Genomic DNA, 24,663 nt, shown 5'->3' on the forward strand with positions numbered 1-24,663 from the left:
ACGTAGTTTTTAAATAGGTACAGATGCATAAAAAGCGTACAGAAGCTGAAAATATCTTTTACTACAATCTTAACAACAAGAGCGATATTTCCGTAACGTTTACAGTGAGTGGAAGGGCACTTTACGACGATGACAAAAATTTTTAAGAAGTACGAATTTTGCTAATTGTGGGGAAAAAGGGCCATGAACTTGAAAATATGAATGTGATATCTGTTGTAAAATGTCACATCCACTACTAAGACTTAAATTTTTGGGTTAAGTTTTACAGAAAAATTTAGATCAGTTACGGAATATCATATCAGAAAGCAGTAAAACAATAACTATTTTTTCAAAATTTAAAAATATAAGGTACATTACGATATTCTGAAAAGGTGGGCGCAAAGTGACCCACCTTGGTATCGCGAGGGTTAAGATCAAATACGGGAAAAGAGATAACATACCGTCGGAAATTCTAAAATCATTGGCGGAAGTGGCAAGAAAAGGACAACTCATGCTGGTGTGTGGAATGTATGTGAATGACGATATATCGACAGACTTTCGGAGAAATATCATTTCCACAATTCAGGAGGTGTCAAGAGTCGACAAGAGCGAGAATTATCGCAGAATTAGGTTAACAGTTCATGCATCCAAGTTGGTGACAGGAATAAGATACAGAAGAATGGAAAATAAAACTGAGTTTGGCTGGAGGAAAGGTAAAAGCAGAACAGCGGCAGTTCTCACGTTGCGTTTGATAATGGAAGCGAGACTGAAGAAAACTCGGGACACATTCATATCGACTTGGAAAAAAACGTTCGACAATATAAACTGGTGCAAGATGTTCGAAATTCTGACAAAAATATGGGTTAGATACAGGGAAAGAAGGGTACTGTATACTATGTACAACAAAAAAATGGTTCAAATGGCTCTGAGCACTATGAGACTTAACATCTATGGTCATCAGTCCCCTAGAACTTAGAACTATTTAAATCTAATTAACCTAAGGACATCACACAACACCTATGTACAACAACCAAGGGGGAATAGTAAGCGTGGGAAACGAAGAACGAAGTGCTCAGATTAAAAAGGGTGTAAGACGGGGACGTACTCTTTCGCCCCTACTGTTTAATCTGTACGTCGAAGAAACAATGACGGAAATAAAGATTCAAGAGTGGAATTAAAATTCAGCATGAAAACATATCAATGAAAGTTCGCTGATGACATTGCTATCCTCAGTGGAAATGAAGAAGAATTACAGGATCTATTGAATGGAATGAACAGGACAGTGAGTACAGAATATGGATTGGGGGTAAATCGAAGAAAGACGAAAGTAATGAGAAGCAGTAGAAATGAGAACAGCGAGAAACTTAACATCAGGCCTGATGGTCACGAAGCAGAAGAAGTTAAGGAATTCTGCTGCATAGGCAGTAAAAAACCCATGACTGATGGAGCAAAGAGGACATCCCTGGCCAAGAAAAGTCTAACAGTACCAAACATAGACCTTAATTTGAGGAAGAAATTTCTGAGAATGTACGTTTGGAGGACAACATTGTATGGTAGTGAAACATGGACTGTGGGAAACGCGGAACAGAAGAGAATCGAAGCATTTCAGATATGGTGCTACAGAAGAAGGTTGAAAATTAGGTAGACTTATGAGGTAAGAAATGAGGAGGTTCTCCGCAGAATCGACGAGAAAAGGAATATATGGAAAACACTGACAAGAAGAAGGGACAGTATGTTTGGACATCTGTTAAGATATCAGGAAATGACTTCCATGGTACTAGCATGAGCATTACGACAGTAAATACTGTAGGGAAAGACAGAGGCTGGAATACATCTAGCAAATAATTGGGGACGTAGGGTGTAAGTGCTACTCTGAGATGTATATGGTGGCATAGGAGATGAATTTGTGGATGGCCTCATTAAACCAGTGAAGAAGACTGATGACTGAAAAAATAAGAAGTGGTACTAGGCGTCATGTATTCCTCCACTTCTGACGTAAGCCATGGCAGTGAAGTGGTGTATATGGGCTAGCCGGTAGTAGACAATCAGAGCAGTAAGAAGGGTAGGCATTGAGACGTGACAGAATGACGGAAAGAAGCTGTCGTGTTTGGACGTGCTCACGCGAGCACAGTGAATGGAGTTGTCCGATTTGTCGGTGTATCAACGCGGCGCGCCCGACGTGTCTACGAGGAATGGTGTACCACTCGCAACCATGTAAGGAGGTGTCGTGAAGCGATCGTAACTAATGGTTTCAAGAGACGATTGCCACGCTTTCTCAATGACAGTCGGTTTCAAAGCGACAGTAGTTGCTGCTGTACTGTCAATGAATGTAGGTTGCTCTCTACCAGTTTCCGAGCGAAGATTGTGAAGGGAAGACACTGCTGCACGTCTTCAGTGAGCCAAACACACGAACTACACAGTACATGTAGTGCGGTCCGACAAGTAGCAGTTTCGTCTGATTTCAAAAGTAAAACCTCCCGTGGCTTTGCTGGCATTTACAACAGCGTGCTGAAAGCTTGTTCCCAACAGATGAATGGGGCTCTCAGCTACGTATGTAACAGCTCACTTAAACAGGCCATTTTCCCAGTTAGATCGTAATGTGCTATTGTTAAAGGGAGGTACCGGCAAAATTTCAAACCGGTCGTAAAAAAATTGCAAGGGGCTGAAAATCTGTTTCATAACACATTTTGGAATGTTGAATTTAGTAGGCAAATTCAATTTTCTAAACAGAATTTTTTCATCACTTTTGAATTTCAGATTTTTGAAAAAATCAACATTTCTCAAATCCATTACATGGGGCTGTTGGTTATCAATGAATGAAATCACAAAAATGTTGTGAGCCAAAATTTTTTTTAGACTGAAGGAGAAGTAACATTTTTTCGATTCGACCATTCTGATTTTTTCAAAGAAATTGAAGTGCAGTGACCTTTTTAAGACTTTACACCTACGAAAAGTGCAGATAAATGATAAAAACGCTGATACGTTTGAAAATTGTATCTTTTATTTTCAATTTATATATTACACCCCGTGCGCACCGTATGTGTGAATAATACGCATTACATCAAAAGAGCGCAGCGCCGTAGCTTACACCAACACGTTCAAGTATAGCTTCTTCTCTCTGGTGTTCGGCAAAATCAAATTTTAGACGAACTTCTTTGTATTTTTCAAATTTTTCACTTCAGCTTGCTGCAACGCCACTTTCTCCTTTTTTCTGATGTTTATTTTGTTTGATAAGTATATTTGGGTCCTAATTTTGTCATTATCTCAGAAATAAACCTGTGAGACCCAACATTATATTCACAACACTGACAGAAGCCAGTACTTTTACTCTCTTTGCAGAGTCATAGGTCTCCTTGGTGCACCTGTTCCATATAACGTTGTGTAAGCGCTCATTAGCATTTTGTGGTGGACGTGGGGCAAATCCTGTTAGTAGTGATTCGTCAATCAAGCGAGTATAAAGAGGTAGTATTTTATCCAAAAAAATTTATTTATTGATGTTTTTATGTTGGGATCATGAGGGCCAGTCTCAATTTCTTTTGCCAATGCTGACATAAAAACACAGTGATGACTATCTTTTCGGGCAGCGAGAATGCCAGTAGAAGCGTAATGACATATCGATGCTTATATTGCATCTTTCATATTCTGTAAATAATAAATAGCTGACACTATTGCAACTGTAAAATCTTAATCACTTCCAAAAGTATTTTTATACCTACCTTTACATAGTTTCTGTTTCTATATATTGCTTTTTGTAATATTCTGCAGGTTTTTTCACTGTCTGTGTCATACCTGCGTAGACCCTGAAAATATTTCGCGATATAAAACTGAAAATAAATTGTATGTGAAATAGATAAGGACACGCATGTATACATCTATATATACTGTATACAAGAGATTTTGTGTAAACGTACATTCAGTACCTTTTTGCAACATGATTAATAAATTCTTCCTTTTGTATTTCATGATTATTTCCATAAATCTTCAACAAGGGCACGTGATTTGAAAGCTTTTGAATCACCATCTGAGAGCATTTTGGTGTATCGAAATCCATAGCTTTCGCATCGTTTCCATATAAAGGATGTTTATTTTAACTGAAGACATTGAAAACTACACATCGGATCAAAGAAAGTTATACTTACAATTACTTTCTCTCGGAGGGGGACATCGAATGATACCACACTCGATCCACCACCCAACCTCGTGCGTGGGTGGCGGCGAGCAACTTTGAAATTTTCGATGGGAACCCCCATTTTTTATTACAGATTACGATTCTACGGCAAAATCTACTTACGTTTTGTCTTAAGCATTTTCTCCGTATCGCCACAAATGGCGCTGTAATCGTAGGAATAGAAATGGATCCGCAATCGTAATTTACAACATGCTACTCAGTGGCCCTTGGATATCCAGTGGGACCCCTCCCTTCCTTGCTGCGAGGGAAGCGCAGGCCGGTATTTCGCAAGTTATAATTGGAAATCCCATCCACAACGTTGTATTCCTCCGACATATCGAACAAGGGACTACTCGACGCGACACTGTGGCCGTGGCTCGAAGCGAACGCTACTCTTCTTTTCCAATTAGAGTAAGTGTACAAACCACAAACTTAAATATACTAAGTGATTCCCTTTTCAAATGACCGTACACAGGAAAGAAGCATATCTGCAGGAGTGTCAGCACATGCGTTTCTGATGCGGTCGACCATGTCTTCACGGCCTGTTGACACTTGTTGGTATACCTCATCTTTTAAATATAGAGAAAGAAAATAAAATCCAGTGGCGTCAAATCCGGCTACCTAGCGGGACAATTAATAGAGCCACCTCTGCTGATCCACCGACCAGTGTAAATAACGTCTAACACATCCCGTGCTTCGGTTGCTTAATGCGCAGCGCAACCTTAATGCTGAAACCACATACGTTGTCGAACGTCCATAGCAACACCCTGCAGTAGTACTGGTACTTCTTGTTCCAAAAACTCACAGTATTTGTGTCTATTCAATGTCCGTCGATAAAATACGGACCAGTGAATCTGTTCATCATGATGCCACAACATGCGTTGACCATCCAACGATATTGATAATCAACGGGCCGTTACCAGTCGGGATTGTCTACACTCCAGTAATGCATATTATGCCGATTAAAACCACCATGGTTTTTGAATGTAAACTCATCGGAAAATCGTACATCGGCAAAGGACATGCGGGTCGTTTTGCATTTGTTGACATTCCCCTTCACAAAACACTTCCAATTATGGAAATCGTCGCCATAAAGTCCTTGATGCAGTGACACATGGTATGGATGATACTTGTGACGATGAAGTATTGTGACAATACTACCTACAGACGTACCGTAGATGCAAAGTTAGTTCTTTTTGCTGAACATGCAAGTGTAGTAATCACACCCAACAAACAAAATTCGCTGAGGAAATTGCAGATAATGTCTTCCAGAAAATTATTGAGTGATCAAATCTTAGTAAAACACAGTATATACAGTTCTGGACAGTAAATGCCATAACATCATCAATAAATACAGAGTTTCAACACAAGTCTATAACAAATGCAGAAATACCAAATCTCGGGTGTGCATTGATGAAAGGTTGAACTGGAACAAAGAATTTGATGATCTATTGAAAGGTCTGAATTCAGCTATTTATAATTTTAGAGTTATTGCAAATTTTAGTGATATACTTATATGTAATTTAGCTTACTATCCCTATTTTCATCGACCGCTACGGTCGCAGGTTCGAATCCTGCCACGGGCATGGATGTGTGTGATGCCCTTAGGTTAGTTAGGTTTAAGTAGTTCTAAGTTCTAGGAGACTGATGACCTCAGACGTTAAGTCCCATAGTGCTTAGAGCCATTTGAGCCTATTTTCATTCACTGCTTTCGAATGGCATCATATTTTGGGGTACTTCATAAATAAGAAAAAAGTATTCATTGCACAAAAGCGTGTAATAAGAGTAACAGCGGAAGCTCACTCAAGATCATCTTGAAGCTATTTGTTATTAACAATCTCGATTCGAAAGCAGCTACAACACGAGCTTAAATCTAACTTCGGCACAGAATTACCTCGAAGAGAACGGTCTGTTGACACACAGTCAACAAGGATTTAGAAAACATCGTTCTTGTGAAACACAAGTAGCTCCTTACACACACGAAGTGTTGAGTGTTTGCTTTTGACAAGGGATTTCAAATTTATTTCCTATTTCTAGATTTCCAAAAGACTTTTGACACTGTACCACACTAGTACTTGTAGTAAAATTGGTGCTTATGGAATATCGTCTCAGTTATGTGATTGTGTTCGTGATTTCCTGTCGGAGAGGTCACAGTTCATAGTAACTGACAGAAAGTCATCGAATGAAACAGAAGTGATTGCTGGCGTTCCTCAAGGTAGTGTCATAGGCTCTCTGCGGTACCTTATCTATATAAAAGATTTAGGAAACAGTCTGAGCAGCCGTCTTAGGTTGTTTGCGGATGATGCTGTCAAAAATCAAATGGCTCTGAGCACTATGGGACTTAACATCTGAGGTCATCAGTCCCCTGGAACTTAGAACTACTTAAACCTAATTAAGCTAAGGACATCACACACATCCATGCCCGAGGCAGGATTCGAACCTGCGACCGTAGCGGTCGCGCGGTTCCTGACTGAAGCGCCTACAATCGGTCGGCCACACAAGCTGGCATGATGCTGTCGTTTATCGTCTAGTAAACTCATCAGAAGATCAAAACAAATTGCAAAACGGTTTAGAAAAGATATCTGAATGGTGCAAAACTTGGCAATTGACCGTAAATAATGAAAAGTATGAGGTCATCCACATGAGACCTAGAAGGAATCTTCGGTTACACGATAAATCAGTCAAAAGTAAAGGCCGTAAATTCAACTAAATACCTAGGCATTACAACCACAAACAATTTCCATTGGAAAGAACAGACAGAAAATGTTGTGGCCAAGGCAAACCAAAGCCTGCGTTTTATTGGCAGAACACTTGGAAAATGTAACAGACCTACTAAAGAAACTGCCTACACTACGCTTGTCTATCCTCTTTTGGAGTACTGCTGCACGATCTGGGATCCTTGCCAGGTAGGATTGAAGGAGTACATCGAGGAAGTTCAGAGAAGAGCAGCAGGTTTTATATTATCGATAAATTGGGGAGAGAGTGTCACGGATATGGTACAAGATTGGGGTGGACACCATTAAAACAAAGACGTTTTTTGTTGCGACGGAATCTTCTCACGAAATTTCAGTCACCATCTTTCTGCTCCGATGGGAAAATATTTTGTTGATACCGATCTACATAGGGAGAAACGATCATCATAGTAAAATAAGGGAAATCAGAGCTCACGCGGAAGGATATAGGTGTTTGTTTTTCCGTGCGCTGTTCGAGAGTGGAATATTAGTTGTTGTGAAGATAGTTCGATGAACGCTCTCCCAGGCACTTAAATGTGATTTGCAGACTACCCATGTAGATGTAGATGTTGAAAGGCGGGAATTATACCACCGGAAAAGTGTTTGGTCACTTATCAAATAGTATAAAAAGTCTGTCAGATAGCCAGCCAGCATTTAGAAACAAAAGAATTTCTGAATGGCAATTCCTTCTACTCAGCATATGTATTGTTACACATTTTGCCTCCAGGACAGTGATCAATTTCAATATTACATAGTTATTCATTTTTCTCGTTTCTTTTTTCTTTTTCTCTTCCCAAAACCTCTTCCTTCTTTATATATGAAGATAGTAACTGTTCTCGAAAGAGCAGATACCATTGATGACCGTGCAGCTTCTCTAGAATAAATGATAATTAACTGAAATTGGGAATGTGGGTCTCATGGGAATCGTGCAAGGGATAAATCCCTGCAATCGTGCTATTCAGCTGTGTCCTCGGTGGCTCAGGTGGATAGAGCGTCTGCCATGTAGACAGGAGATCCCGAGTTCGAGTCCCGGTCGGGGTACACATTTTCAGCTGCCCCCATCGAGGTTCATCAACAACACCTATCGGCAGCTGAGGGTTTCAATTAATTGTCATTCTTCCTTCTTTGGCTGTATTCTTGTTTCCTTTGCTCGACCCATATTTTACCTGTTTTTTCCCCTTTCTGCTACTTCAAAATTCGTGTTCATAATTTTGTTTCTGAGTTTGTCCCTGCCATTTGTCATTTGAATAATCCGTGCTTGTTTTGGGTCTTCTTCTACTTCTTGAAAAATGATGTTTTTTTATTGAAGTGTTTAGTACATCAAAAATCCTCTTTGTGAGTCTATTGTTGTCCATTCCTCGTATGTGTCCATACAATGTTAGTCTTCGTTTTCTGATCATGTCTGAGAGCCTACCTCTGTGTTCATATAATCCTTTGGTTGGTCTCTTCATCCATGTAACATCTCTGTGTGCTGCACCAACGATTTTTCTGAGGATTTTACGTTCTACTTCTTTCTGTCTCTGTGATGCCTGATGCTCCGATTGCTGTCGTTTCTTATGGATAGAGTGCTTCTGGCAGTTCAACTGTACTGTTGTGCCTGAGTTTGGCCTCTCTTGAAATATTTATTTTATTGTAGTGTGTTCAGCCAGTTTCTACGCTTTCTGAAGTTTTTCTGTTATTTCTATGTTCGATACCTTGTTTGATCCTTCTATTTGTATACATTCCCCAAGGTATCTTACTCTGCTATTTGTACATATTTCCCAAGATATCTGACTTTTGCCGGCCGGAGTGGCCGAGCGACTCTAGACGCTACAGGATGGAACGGCGCAACCGCTACGGTCGCAGGTTCGAATCTTGCCTCGGGCATAGATGTGTGTGATGTCCTTAGGTTAGTTAGGTTTAAGTAGTTCTAAGTTCTAGGGGACTGATGACCTCAGAAGTTAAGTCCCATAGTGCTGAGAGTCATTTGAACCATTTGAGCCATATCTGACTTTTTCTATTCTGTTAACCTTTCCGTATTTCGTGTATATGGCTTGGTTGTTGTTGTTCTTTCTTTCCTTGTATTGCGTTTTCTCATATGATATCTGTAGAACTGTTTCGCAGATACTTCATGTAAGTATTCCAGTGCTTCTTGTCTATTGTTGCTGAGTATTGGCAGGTGGTCTGCAAATACGCGGCATTTTATGATCTTCTTGTTTTCAAATGTTCTTCGTAACTGAATTTCTTTTACTTTTTCTTCCCATTGATTGATAATTTTGTCCAAGACGATGCTGAATAAAAGTGGTAGGAGACGATCTCCTTGTCTGACCCAGTATGTAACTCGAAAGGGTCTGAGAATTCTCCCACAAATTTTATTTTGGATGTGGTGTCTGTAAGCGTTTGTTGCATGAGTGTCCTAGTTCTTCTGTCTATTCCATATTCTTCTAGTGTGTCGAAGAGAGTCTGCCTGTCTAAGAAGTCGAAGGCCTTCTTAAAGTCCGCGAAAGAGACTACAGTTCTGTTCGTGTCTTTTTTCTAAGTCTTTTCACTTCCTAGCTCCCTGAAGACCGCCCGCCCGCTTTCGTCCCTTTGGTGTCTAGACCACAACTGTCCCTCCGCCCGCCTCCGGCCGCGCCCCCCGTGTGCCGAGCATCCTCGGGCAGTTCCCTTTCCTGAAACCGTCCATCTGATTGGCTACAGCTTATTCTACATTATTTTACGTTTTAACATATTTAAATAATCAAAACTTGACCACTTTCACGTTCTAAATAAAGTAACAATAATATCCATTACATAATGAACGCTAAATTCTTTTACATAAAACCAATACAATTTCCTTCTTAACTTTGAATGTCGCGGACAGTAGCCTTGCACCAATGCACTTTCTGATAAACAAATAAAGAACAAAAGTAACTACTATGCACTAAACATTACAACAAATATTCTATTACCTAATGATTCAATAAGGTGTCACGCAGCCTACAGTCAATGTGTTTTGTGTGGAGGAAATGATGATCTGATGCTTAACTGTAAATACTGATAATTTAAATTTACTATATTTTTTAAACAAATAACGTTACAGAGTTGATATATACAACGTTTGTCATTTTAATGATGAGCTTCTACACTCCTGGAAATGGAAAAAAGAACACATTGACACCGGTGTGTCAGACCCACCATACTTGCTCCGGACACTGCGAGAGGGCTGTACAAGCAATGATCACACGCACGGCACAGCGGACACACCAGGAACCGCGGTGTTGGCCGTCGAATGGCGCTAGCTGCGCAGCATTTGTGCACCGCCGCCGTCAGTGTCAGCCAGTTTGCCGTGGCATACGGAGCTCCATCGCAGTCTTTAACACTGGTAGCATGCCGCGACAGCGTGGACGTGAACCGTATGTGCAGTTGTCGGACTTTGAGCGAGGGCGTATAGTGGGCATGCGGGAGGCCGGGTGGACGTACCGCCGAATTGCTCAACACGTGGGGCGTGAGGTCTCCACAGTACATCGATGTTGTCGCCAGTGGTCGGCGGAAGGTGCACGTGCCCGTCGACCTGGGACCGGACCGCAGCGACGCACGGATGCACGCCAAGACCGTAGGATCCTACGCAGTGCCGTAGGGGACCGCACCGCCACTTCCCAGCAAATTAGGGACACTGTTGCTCCTGGGGTATCGGCGAGGACCATTCGCAACCGTCTCCTTGAAGCTGGGCTACGGTCCCGCACACCGTTAGGCCGTCTTCCGCTCACGCCCCAACATCGTGCAGCCCGCCTCCAGTGGTGACGCGACAGGCGTGAATGGAGGGACGAATGGAGACGTGTCGTCTTCAGCGATGAGAGTCGCTTCTGCCTTGGTGCCAATGATGGTCGTATGTGTGTTTGGCGCCGTGCAGGTGAGCGCCACAATCAGGACTGCATACGACCAAGGCACACAGGGCCAACACCCGGCATCATGGTGTGGGGAGCGATCTCCTACACTGGCCGTACACCTCTGGTGATCGTCGAGGGGACACTGAATAGTGCACGGTACATCCAAACCGTCATCGAACCCATCGTTCTACCATTCCTAGACCGGCAAGGGAACTTGCTGTTCCAACAGGGCAATGCACGTCCGCATGTATCCCGTGCCACCCAACGTGCTCTAGAAGGTGTAAGTCAACTACCCTGGCCAGCAAGATCTCCGGATCTGTCCCCCATTGAGCGTGTTTGGGACTGGATGAAGCGTCGTCTCACGCGGTCTGCAAGTCCAGCACGAACGCTGGTCCAACTGAGGCGCCAGGTGGAAATGGCATGGCAAGCCGTTCCACAGGACTACATCCAGGATCTCTACGATCGTCTCCATGGGAGAATAGTAGCCTGCATTGCTGCGAAAGGTGGATATACACTGTACTAGTGCCGACATTGTGCATGCTCTGTTGCCTGTGTCTATGTGCCTGTGGTTCTGTCAGTGTGATCATGAATGTATCTGACCCCAGGAATGTGTCAATAAAGTTTCCCCTTCCTGGGACAATGAATTCACGGTGTTCTTATTTCAATTTCCAGGAGAGTATATGAAATGTCGATCGTTAAGATCGACCAAAAAGTTCAGATTTTAGCATTCAGGTCTTTGTTACAAAACTTGTTAAATTAAATTTAAAAGTAAGTCCTAAACTATTATAGATATGATCAGTATACAAGTTTTATTGATATCGCCATGAAAATTTATGAAGGCTGGTAGATTAAAATCACTGTGGCTTCATTCCCTGAATTACTACAGAATTAAATAGTTTTAATAAGTGTTTCCCTTTATGTCCGATCTTAGGTCCGCCATATTTAACACTGCTACGTCTCCCTGGACACATTCGGCTTCTACGGGGTTTCCCTATGAGGTAGGTTCTCGTCTGTCTGACTTGCACACTACAGCGCCTAGACCTCATTCAGAATAATAGACACCTGTTTATTTCCACATCTCGTGTCAAATCCTCACTCTTTGTGGCACACGCCCTGGACAACAGGATTCGTTTCTCATTTCCTGAAGGCTGACCCTTTTGTTTATATATTTAAATGAGAGCCAAATGCTCATTAAATCACACTGGCAGAGGGTGCATTTAACTACTTTCACACTATTTCTCTTCCGATGCTCTCTCGAACAAGGTGGCGAGAAACGAACACTTAAATGTTTCCGTGCGAGCTCTGATGTCTCTTACTGTATTAAGATGATCATTTCTCTGTATGTAGATGAGCGTCAACAGAATATTTTCTCATTCCGTGGAGAAATATGGTGAGCTAAATATCTGCGAAAAAGTCTCGCCACAGCTTCTTCGATGTCCTCCGTCTATCCTGTCTGATATACATCCCTCACCGCACTGCAATACTCCAGAAGAGGACGGACAGGCGTAGTTTAAGCACTCTCTTTACTAGATCTGTTGCATTTTCTAAGTGTATTGCCAATAAATCGCAGTCTTTGATTTGCTTTACTCACAACATCATGTATGTGATGGTTCCATTTTAACTATCTCGTAATTTTAATACCTAGGAATTTAGACGAAATGACAGGCTTTAATGTTGTGTGGGAGGGAAAGCTGGGTGGATTCAGTTTACCTTATCAATAAGGTTGAGGTTACGGATATGAAAGTAGTTAGGATGATTGCAGGTACTAGTAGATGGGAACAATGGCAGGAGGGTTTCCACAATGAGGAAATCAAAGAAAAACTGGGAATGAACTCTATAGATGTCAGGGCGAACAGGCTTAGATGGTGGGGTCATGTTACATGCATGGGAGAAGCAAGGTAGAGGGTAGGAGGAGTCGGGGTAGACCAAGGAGAAGGTACGTGGATTCAGTTAAGAATGATTTTGAAGTAATAGGTTTAACATCAGAAGAGGTACCAATGATAGCACTGAATAGGGGATCATGGAGGAATTTTATAAGGGGGACTATGCTCCAGACTGAACGCTGAAAGGCAGAATCAGTCTTAAATGATGATGATGATGACAGGCTTTAGATATGTGCCATTCATCGTCTAACCGAAATTTAATGGACTGTCTTATGGATGACTTCAGACGTTTCGTTATTTAGGGTCTACTGATACTTTATGACTTTATGCATTATACAGATACCTTGTCTGATGAATCTTTTGTAATTGGTTGATCTTCGGATGACTTTACTGGACGTTAAATCACAAAATCATCTGAAAACCATTTAAGAGGTCTGCTGAGACGTCTCTTAAATCGTTTATATAGATTAGGGACAGCAGACAACCTAAACTAGGGTCGCCATACGTCCCGATATATCAAGACCCTCACCGTTATGGACCATCTTGTCCCGCCATCCCAGTAAGACCCAGTTTTGTTCTGATTTTGCAAAATACAGTTACGAGCTTGGTTCAAGAACTGAAGTAACGCCATCTGTTAGCGTAACATGTAAATGCAGCCTCAGTTTCATTTATGTCGACAAGCTCATGTTGACAATGTCGTTGCATGTTGCGTATCCTGTATCGGCGATGAACTCATCATCTAGATCTAGCGCCATCGTTCAAAAAATAACAGACTTCTCCAGCAGTACGGAGTTGCATTCCACGCGGAATTATCGGATAAGTCCTTTTTGAATAGCGATACGATAAGATGATTCTTTCTATACGTAATACGAATAAAGAGTGCAAGTTAGTTAAGTTTGAAGTGTTTGCTACTGGTATATAGGGCACGAAACTATAGTGACGTGTACTTCGATGACGAAAATACCTAAGGACGGAAAAAGAAAGCGTCACTTCTCGGATGATTACAGAAATGAGTGGTCTTTTGTCAAGAAAGGACATACGGATCAGGAAGTGTTGTGTCAGATTAGTAGCTGCTTCATCTCAGTAACTCACGGAGGCATCACATTTCTACGAAGAATCATACAAATAGATTCACAGCAGCATCGACAGAAGAGTCTATTTCTACATTCATGATTAAAAAAGATACCCAGAAAAAACTGCTCGTTTCTCCTGCAGGACTAACAACAGCTTATAAAATTGGCAAGCATAATCAGTCCTACAGTTCTCTTGACTGTACCGTAAAACCGAATGCCGCACTGTATCCTGACTCCGAAGTCGCTGCAAAGCAGTCTACAGCCAGGACCAAAGGTGCAGCCACAGCGATTGTCAAAAATATTCTTACACCACACCCCGTGTCCGAATGCACAAAACAATTGCAAGAAGTTTCATTTTATGGCATAGGCACCGCCGCATCGATCCACAAGGCTGAAAAAATGTTTCCTTTAGTTGTTAAATAGTTTACTGAATCTCATGGAATCAAACAGAAGTTGTTGAAGTTTGATTCTCTGATTAACGAAACATCAGAGACAATTGCCATGTATTGTCTAGACACTTTAAAAACCAAGTTCTATTTGATAAATTAATCGCTTTTTATGGAGACAATACCAATACCCACTTTGGGCTGGCAGCAGCGTAATATGCTGCTCTACAGCCTACAGAAAAGTTAAAAAAAATAATGAGAATAGATACAATCAAGAAAAACAGGTGATAAAACAGTGAGATTGTAAAAAACTGTAAAATGGCGGTAAGGTGTCGAATTTAAAATATAAAAACGCTGCAGTGACGATACGGATGAAGAAGTAGACAGGCACAATTAAAAAACACGGCGACAGTCTGGTTTCTGTTCGCATGAGATAAAAAACACAACTAACAACAATATGGCGGCTGTTCGCAACACTGACAGGGGACGCACAACATTGAACACTCGCTTGTAACAGCACTAAAAAGACATGGTGACAGATGGGGGGGGGGGGGGGCAGGATCTGGACCTATGCCGGGGAAAAGGGGGGAGGAGAGGAAAAGAGTAAGGGGGGAGCCGATGGAGGGAGGGGACATAGAAAAGAGGGGGCTGGCCAGATGCGAGAAGGAGTGGGAAAGGGAGTGGAGGGGAGAGTCCTTTACTCAGGGGAGATAAGGGAGACAGAGAGAGGGTAGGTTGGGGAAAAACAGGGTGGAAGGGGGGGAAGAGGGAGTTGGGGGAAAGGATAGAGGAAAGGTGGAGGTGGTGAGGATCAGAGTTGATAGGAGGGATACATGGAGGGAGAGAGTGCATCATCAGAGAGGGGGACGGAAGCCACCTTGGGAAAGGAGATGAAGGGTGTAGAGATGGAGGGTAGGGGGACAGAACAATGAAGGCGTGGCAGAGGGCGGGGGTTGGAGAGGAGAGGAGAAACCAGGGGAAGAGGGGGATCAAGGTGGCAGGAAGTGTAGAGTATGCGGATATGTTCGAGGGATAGGAGCAGATGGGGGAAAGGAATCAGGTCATAGAGGATCCGCTTGGGGAACGGGAGGCCTGTACAGAAGGTGATGTGGAGTGTATGGTGCTCATGGTGCTCAAGGATCTGGAGGGACTTTGGCGGAGGGCGGATATCCAGGCAGGACTGGGATAACAGAGTATGGGACGGATTAAGGATTTGTAGGTGTGGAGGAACAGAATTTCGTAGCACAAACAACAAATATCAGACCAACTTTGGAAAATATTCATTTCCAACTGTACACATATCAATTCCACTATACTTCAGTTAGAGCCTCTAAAACAGTGGTGGGGAAGAAATAGCGTAACTGCTACTAACTCACAGTGAATAAGTCACAAATCTCACAAAAACAGCTGTACAGAATCTGGCTGCGATTTCAGTCACAACTAGGAGTCGCAAGGAGCCTTTAACTTTCAACACTGTGTGCCATCTGGTGGCCGAATTTCGTACTTCTTCCTGTGAAACTATCTTCTAGCTGCGATTTCAGTGGCAAGTCGCAATAGAAGTCGCAAGAAGCAACGCAAAAGCGCAGTTAACCTTGTTAACATTCAACGCCGAGTGCCATCTGACGGCCTAATTTCGTGCTACAGGTTTCCTTTGTGACACGGTATCGAGTCAAACTGCGATTTCCGCGACAAGTCGCAGCTAGAAGTTGCAAGTAGGAACTAAAAAGCCCAGTTAACATTAGATGCCGTATGCTTTGTGTTGTCCTATGTCCGTACTTCTGAGAACCCTTTGTCTCAGTATATGGATGTTTTATAAGCTTATTGTCGAAGAAATGAACCAAGAAGGTAATTTGCTATGAGAAAAGTTATATACTCAGTTGAGAATTGGTGCAGCCGAGGAATGTGAAAAAATGGTTCAAATGGCTCTGAGCACTATGGGACTTAACATCTATGGTCATCAGTCCCCTAGAACTTAGAACTACTTAAACCTACCTAACCTAAGGACATCACACAACACCCAGTCATCACAAGGCAGAGTAAATCCCTGACCCCACTGGGAGTCGAACCCGGGAACCCGGGCATACCGAGGAATGTGAAGGCTGAACAATGATGATGATGAAGTCCCGGTTGTGCTAATAAACAGGTCTATAGCGTAGCCTGGATTTTCGTGACGTATTTAAACACACTCTTCACCATAAAAAGTAAAACTGCAGGGTAATTTCAAAACCAGATAATGGATACAGCTCCGATGAGTATTTTGATGCGTATTGCACACATATATCGCACACAAACTACTAAAAATGCAATCTGGTGTCTATGTAACTTTTACCAAAAGTTTAACAGCTGTGTTCCAAAGACGGATATTTTTTCCGACAGTACAATACACTGTTAAACTTTTGTCTGTATTTTTAAATATTGCGTTAGTACTACTCCCAATGTCAGGTTGTAACCGTAAGGTCAGTGCTTTCCACTGTTTTCATTTGCCTATCGTCAACCTTAAAACATGCAACCTTCCAACCTAACCTAGACCTTGGGCTACCCTACAGGTCAGTCTGTCATCACAATCAACATTCAAGGCGGGAAGGATAGGCGGGTCAGTATCACATTCTAACAAGTCTTTATCATTAAATACATGGCAGAAAATTTTGGGATATGGGATGAAAGATGATTTTCATTATTCACTCACAGCATAGTTCACATTTATTTAACGCTCCTTTCAAATCACATAATGACTTCAGTGACACACTGTACCAATATTAATTTTTCAAGCCTATGTTATCAATTACTGCTTTTTTTACATTGCGAATCCTTCAAGAGTCGTTTTGAGTCTTCAAGGTTGTGTCTTCTAGACGTGTATGGTTACATAGTACACCCAGTAATCGAAATAGGAACTGCGTCTAGAAAATGACGAGGATTACTAATCTTTTATACTGCGACTAATTACCAGCAATATAATTCACATTATACAACTGCTAATACTTCTGGTAACAATATCAGTTGAGTGGAGGGAGGTTTCACACTTCTTGCGTAAACGATACCCCTATGTTCCTTCACAAACTTAGAAACTAACCTTACTTCTGACTAAGAGGTGTAAAGACGCTATGGCAACTTTTCCACTTCTGCTGTCACTGATATTTTGAATTATCGCTATATCGAGTGACTGACAGTGTGGTTCAGATATCTGCGAACGTAACAACGTGGTTAGAATCCATATTCTAAACATGGACTCTTATGCTACTGTGTGGTAATTTGTGTTGATTCCCAACATCACAGTTGTTCCATTTATTTAAACTAAATCCAAGGGAAGAACACAGGTAAAACATACTTATTACTGATTGTTTTGTTGAGATGAAATTTTGATATCAATAATTTCATTTCAGGTAGGGTGACCATACGTCCCGATTAAAAATTTGTCCCGACTTTAAAAAAAAAAAAAAAGCAATTTGTCCCGATTTTCAAGGATTATTTTCAGACATTTACAAAGTGGTTAAAATATTTTCTGATTGTCGATTTTGTAAACTATCAATTGAAACTGACATTCCGTACGTTGGTACCCGCTGACAATGTACAGCTTAAGCACTATAATTGTTGCGTACTCTTATTTTCTTTGCTTTTCCTTGTCATTGTTGTGAGCACTCAGTATAGTGATGGGCTAAACTGCGATTTTCCGATATCAGTGATTTCTGTGAATGCTACTTTTCAGTATCTGCTATTCTTAACTGTGATTTGTCGCAGTTAAGAGTCGCAGTTAAGGAACATAAGTCGCGTATCCCTCTGCCACTGCTATTTCTGCGATTTCTGCTACTTCCGCTATTTCTGTGACTTCTGCTACTTCTGCGATTTTTGTGACTTCTGCTACTTCTGCGATTTCTGCTACTTCTGCGATTTCTGTGACTTCTGCTACTTCTGCGATTTCTGTGACTTCTGCGATTTCTGCGACTTAACACCGTATGAAAAAGTTACATCTGCTCACACAGAAAATTGCATCTCAACAAATCTGTCATTGGTAAGTAAGTTTTACGTTTGTTCTTCCGTTGGCTTTAAATATGTATTAAAGAAACAACTGTGAAAATATTAATAGTGTAATTAATATGTAAGTAGCCATACAGTAGCATAATAGTTCGTGTTTAGAAAATGAATTCTAACATACTGTTATGTTCACAGGTACCTGAACTACATTTCAGTCACTCAGTAAATTGATAACTCAAAATATCATTGTCAAGAGATCTGGAGAAATTGCCACTGCGTCTTTAGATCGTTTTCGTCAGACGAGAGGTTAGTTTCTAAGTGTTTCGATGGACTTAATTACTTCAGTGAGATCGTTCTTGCAAATGTGAATTATACCCCATTGAGTGGCTTTCATTACAGCAAATATTAGCAATCTACTCTGTCAATTATATTGCTTGTTATTAGTGTCAGCAAAAATTGTTTAATAATCCTTGTGATTTTGCAGACACAGTTCTGACTCTTGATTACTGGTTGCTCTATGTATCTATCCACATCAAGGCTATTGAGAGAGACTCGTGAAGATTCAAGACAGCTCTTAGAGGATTTGCAGTTTAAAAGTGACATAATTGTGAAATAAGTGTGCAGAGATGAGTGATTAAACTGTGTTTTATTGAAGTTGTTATGCGATTTTAAAGGTATAATAAATGTTAACTACAGTGATTGAATAATGAAAATCTCATTTTCCACATGTTTAAGCCGTCCTATACCCGTAATTTTCCGCCACATATTTACTGGTAAACACTAGTTGAAGAGTGATATGGCGCCCCCCCCCCCTCCACAATCTTGATGTGACAATGTGACACTGACCTGTAGCATAGCCCGAGGTATAGAATATGCATTTTGAGGCTGTTGATATGAAAGTGGGAAGTACAGATCTTCCAGTTAAATCAGGAATAGCTTATGTGCAGTACTTGAAAGTAACACAGGAAAAGCTTACTTACGTAGGTGGTTGTAGTGTCGGCAAAAAGTTTGTGTGTGTGAAGTTTCCATTTAGAACACCAGGGGCAAAACTTTTATCCCGAGTCTTGAACTGTGCCAGAATAAAAGTGAGGCATTAATATGACTCAATAATGCTGTTTTCATTTCACTTCACTTATACAGATGTCTGAGTTCTGCTGTGTTAACATTGCAGAGTCCTGTAGACATGTGGAGTATTAACCAAAATTGTCATATTGGAAGCAGAATCACATTTGTTACGTTACTTGACATTTTCAGGAGAAAAAGGCAATGTTGCTTCTTATTAATATAATACATTCAGAGTCACAGCTGTGTTTGACCAATCATAACTGATGCTGAATGTGCATGTCGTCATATAATGTGAAGGGCTTATTTCAATAGTGGTACAAGTCCATTACCTCCACTTTTCTGTCTATAATGCTTCTGAAATTAATGACCCAAACAAACATTAATAAAGGTTCATTTCTAGCAAGAAGCCATATGCTTGAATATTTCTGGTATCTCAACTGTAGATTTTTCAGCGCTCATTTAACTTTAGGACTCCGTATCTCAAAATGAACAAAAATGGACTTGTACCACTAATGAAATAAGTCCTTCATACGCACACATAGCACACCGATTTCGTGAGGCACAAGGCTCTTATAACGAAGTACGTACGTCGTTCAACAGATGGCACTAGGAAAAGAATGTTAACTGCGCTTTTTAGTTGCTACTTGTGACTCTTAGTTGCGATTTGTCACGGAAATCGCAGTTTGACTCGGTAGCGAATAGCATAGTATGAGCTTTGCTCAACAGATGGGACTGTTAACTGCGCTTTTTAGTTGCTACTTGCGACTCTTAGTTGCGATTTGTCACTGAAATCGCAGAAAGTAGTATGGAATTCGGCCAACAGATGGCTCGCGGCGTTTATTGTGAAATGCTACTTGCGACTGCTAAATGTGACTGAAATCGCAGTTAGATTTTGTAAAGTTGTTACTGTGATATCTGAGACTTCTCAATCACTGTGATTTCTAACAGATACGCGATTTCCTGCCCACCACTAACTCAGTATCAGTTTCGTGAAGTGCCAGCACGCCGTGGCGATGCCGAAACGAATATCAAAGTTTTTGGAAGAGCTTCAGAGGAAATTTCCTTGCGTCACTGCTACAGACAATGACTGTTCAGCAAAATGTAACGTATGTAACTGTGCTGTATCCGTGTCTCATGGTGGTGCTGCAGATCTCAAGCATCATATGGAATTGGAGAACACAGGAAGAATCTTCGATGGGAAGGTTCCTCGCAAAAAATGACGAGATATTTTGTAACTTCAAATACACAGGAACAGGAAAACATAGCTGCAGCAGAAGGAACCCTGTCATTCCATGTTGTTAAACACCACCAAAGCTATCGGTCTAAAGACTGCAGTGTTCAACTAAACAAAAAAATTTTCCTGATTCTAAGATTGCAGAAAATGTTTCGTGTGGAAGAACAAAGTGTGAAGCAATTATCAACAATGTTATAGCTCCGCATTCCCAGAAACAGGTAATAGCTGCTGTAAACAGTGCAAAATACTTTTCAATATCTACTGATGCTAGCAACCATGGGCATCAGAAAATTTTTCCTGTGATAGTTCAGTATTTTTCTGTAAGTGAGGGTGGACGGCAGACGAAATTGCTTGATCTTGATGAATTACAGAACAAAAAGTCCGAAACAATTTCCAATTATCTTTCTCATGTTATACAGTCATTCAGTATCATGTAGAAGTGTGTTGCATTTGGTGCAGACAATACTAACTGTAATTTTGGGGGGTTAATGAAGAAAGAGGGTAATAATGTTTTCACACATCTGAAAGAAAAATTAAAAAACTCTAACATTGTTGGCATAGGTTGTCCAGCACATGTTGTTCATAACACACTTCAAAGTGCTTGTGATGTTTTACCTGTTGACATTGTCACCGAATCAAATGAATGATGTCATCGGAGGTGACTGTGGATACCATCATCTTACAACGCATCTTAAGTTAATAGTGGACGACGTGGCAATGTGCCTAGCGCGTTTTCTTCCCTACACAGTGTAAGACGAGCTTTCCGTTTCAGCCGCTGCGGCGCCACTGACGGCACGAGGGCCTGCCGCCCACGGGGAGCAGCAGCCTCTTCCCACGGGGGGCGCTGCACCGCCGCGTGGTGAGGACACGGTGGGAGACGTGGATGTGGTCACCACGCCTACCCCACCGTCCGCCACCGGCGCGGACCACTCAGTTCCTCACCTGGAAACAACCACCGAACAGCAAGGCGCCGACATGTCTGAGGGGAGCGGGCATCCACCTCATTCAACCGCGGGTGAAAGTGAAGCGAACGAATTTAAAAAGACTCCCAAGCATTATACTACATCTTCTGTGTTTTTCGGGTTCGTAGGAAGTTTAAGCACACGCCGCTCTTCTGAAACACCACTTTCGACGCGTGATAAATCTTTTCATCCCACCCAGACTCCTGCTTCGACTGGTGTGGGTGTCGAAACATCCTTTGGTGTCTCACAAAACGTGCACTTATCCTCTGAGAAAGAACTTCGCCCACGTAAAGCCACTCCAAGCGGTTCCCAGTTTCCTTTAGAAGACTCGGTTTCAGCCACCAGTGAAGAAGGGTTGTCTTCCCCAACGTCCAACATCGTGGAGCAGCGAGAACAACAGCCGAAAACGGTGTCAACAACGGAGAAACTGCCCTCTCGCGTCATCAGCTCTACCCACCATTGGATGACGTCTCCACGGGACGTAGATAGCGTCGTAGCTGATACACCAGTCCTGTCTCGTCTTTCGAGGTTCCAGAAAGCTGAGCTCAACTCGAGTGCTTCTTCCGTGGCGGATGGGAACATCACACATACTTATGTAGTGTATCAGTCAAGCGGAGGTTCCAACGGCGAGTCTCAGAATACAGGCGAGCGATTGGACTTCAGCGGTTCGAAGTCTACGTTCTCGTCCTCAGGAAACGGCGACAATACAGTGGTAGAGGTCGAGATCTCGAAGCCAGAGATGGCCGCTGCCGAGAAGGAAACGGAGGAGATTATCATAAGGGACGCTACCCTCATCATTGTGTTCAGCTGCCTCGCTGTGCTCGTCCTCGTAGTCTGCAAAATCATCAGATACGTCATGGACTACAAACTGAGCAGGTACGAGGAGAGGATGCAGAACGCTGGAGTGAGGCCTTGTTGATGAGTGTCACATTGAAGAGCTCAGCAAGCCTAATTACAGGCTCTGAAGGCGACAGTTACTGCCTTCTAGACGCCTATTATGATAAGACGATTCGTTGCATGAACAAATTTCATAGAGTATTTTCACCAGGCTCAGCGTATCTGCCAGTTGTTCGACTCTCAAACTTCAGACGAGTCTAAGAGCAGAACAACACATCTCTGGTTGATACCCAAGCCTGAAGAGAACATCACAGAAAGAAAGAGTCACAGTCAATCAAATTTTTGCGGTTTTATAGTACTAATGAAGTTGTCAATAACACACCAGGTTAACAGGAATCAATGAACAAGACAGAATGTTGTAAGCTTCGGAGGTACATATTTATGATAAATTTGCAAGACGTTTTTAGGACTACATTGACCATAAATCCATTTGTTACCAATCGAGATATTTGTAACATAAGTTAGTATCCATATTTTAGATAATTCCGTCCGAACAAGCCTCGGAAGTCCCAGAGGTAATGACTGGCAGTCGTGTCATATTCAGCCTATGGGCTTCACTTCTAGGGATATGAAGGGCGTATGGTAAGCACACTGCTCTTCCGGCCGTGTCAGTTTACAAGACGAGTGGCGGTACTTCTCATTCAGGCATCTCCTCAATCTATCTTACAAGGGCTGAGTGCTCTCCGCTTGCCGACAGCGCTCGCAGAGCCGACGGTCACCCATCGAGGTGCTATCCAAGCTCGACAGCGCTTAACTTGGGTGACCTGACTGGAACTGAGATTACTACTGTGGCAAGGCCGATGGTATGCATATTTATATAATATATAAGGATTTGCAAGCGACGTTCTTTTCTTTTAATCAAATTTGTCATTAATATTCCACAGTAGAAGAATGCAAATACTTTATATTAAAAAACATGTACATCACCTTTTATCGAAAATGTCTTGACCTGGAAACGAATAGAGTAAACGCTCATCGACCTCTTTAAGAATTTGATAACACAAACAAAACGTCCACGAAGTTATAACAGGAGGCTAAAGGTTCACTGACGTTACATACTCCACTTGCAGATGAACGTTTCAAGTTGTTCCTTCCTGTATCATATATAGGTTCTTGAATAGAGGATAATTGTGTTACAACATTGTGTATCCGAGCGCGTATATCTCTGTGAGCAGAACTAGATAGAGACAGAAATAAGAAGTGAGAGGGAGGTCTGCACCATAAAAGCTGTGTAAATGTAGCGATTTCAATAACAGACAGTCTACCTAATCAACATCAAAAAGAAGTCATTGAGACTTACATTATTCAGCAGGAAATTCCTTAAATTCTTTCATTCTTAATGTACAGTGGGTGTTCCACTGGTTGCTTGCATTTCTTGCCACATCCTATCTGTAAGGTGCAATTTGTTGTAAATAATTTGTCTCAATGTTCGTATTTTACACAAAAGGAATTATTTATGAATTTTGTAAAACAGTAGTTTGTCTATATTCGACAAATTGTATGTAGCTGACTGTGTATGAATGGGATTGTGAATGTAGAGTTTCTAATTGTATTTAATAAAAGAGCATATTTTCATGTAATTGTTTTCTGCTTCAGTCATAATGGAAAGGAAGAGATGATTAATTTACACACATTACAGGCATCACTATATTAACGGGTAAGCTCTGTCTAATCTCTCTTTACCTTGGTAAGTAAGTCTACGTCGTAACACGTGACGTGTTGGAGCTACGTTCTGTGATGACTGATGTTGTTCGGAGATTGAATCTTTCGGATGTATGGGGTACTTACACATGTTGCTAACATGTAAAGTCCAGATTATTAGTCCGCAGCTCGTGGTCGTGCGGTAGCGTTCTCCATTCCCGGGTTCGATTCCCGGCGGGGTCAGGGATTTTCTCTGCCTCGTGATGGCTGGGTGTTGTGTGATGTCCTTCGATTAGTTAGGTTTAAGTAGTTCTAAGTTCTAGGGGACTAATGACCATAGCTGTTAAGTCCCATAGTGCTCAGAGCCATTTGAACCAGATTTTTAATCAAAATGCAGTTCCTTTAATGTTGGCTGGCGGCAAATGTCATGAATTTTTTTGAAAAAGATTTTATATACGTATATTTTCCAAACAAAAGACAGTGACAGGGAACTAACAAAAATTTTAGAATTGAAATAAATGTAACGATTTTCAACAGTGTCCATTCAATGGACACCCGTCGTAAGAGTACCTTACTGGTAGTTTAATTTACAAAACACAATCTTATCAGATAGGTATTATTAGTATCCTGGGCTGATTATCAGTTTAAAAAAGGCATAAATTGTGATATTTTTATTTCTGGTGATACTCAGAGAAACATTTGTTCAGTGATGTTAGACAGAGGAAAACTGAACAGCCTTGGCGCTATGTTTTGGTTTTCTTCGAGCAGCATGTGTTCTTACTCATCGTACTATTCTGTAACTCAATCATTTCTGGCGGATGGCCTG

The 24,663-nt window shown here is 41.6% G+C and overlaps 1 protein-coding gene and 1 long non-coding RNA gene across 2 annotated transcripts in view; both read left to right on the forward strand.

Annotated features, from left to right (window-relative positions):
- Positions 1 to 23,776, forward strand: part of LOC126335012 (uncharacterized) — a 42,287-nt gene extending 18,511 nt beyond the window's left edge. Inside the window, exon 2 of the mRNA XM_049997841.1 lies at positions 21,110 to 23,776. Within this exon, the coding sequence (XP_049853798.1) occupies positions 21,110 to 22,218 (1,109 nt within the window). The 3' untranslated portion in view covers positions 22,219 to 23,776. The remainder of the gene's footprint in view (positions 1 to 21,109) is intronic.
- On the forward strand, positions 18,000 to 18,704 carry LOC126335015 (uncharacterized). Its single transcript, XR_007564799.1, has 3 exons — positions 18,000 to 18,075; positions 18,234 to 18,344; positions 18,523 to 18,704. It is a non-coding gene; the product is annotated as an uncharacterized LOC126335015 (long non-coding RNA).
- Positions 23,777 to 24,663: the final 887 nt, after the last annotated feature.

This window comes from Schistocerca gregaria, chromosome 2 (genome assembly GCF_023897955.1).
Source record: "Schistocerca gregaria isolate iqSchGreg1 chromosome 2, iqSchGreg1.2, whole genome shotgun sequence".
Lineage (NCBI taxonomy): Eukaryota > Metazoa > Arthropoda > Insecta > Orthoptera > Acrididae > Schistocerca > Schistocerca gregaria.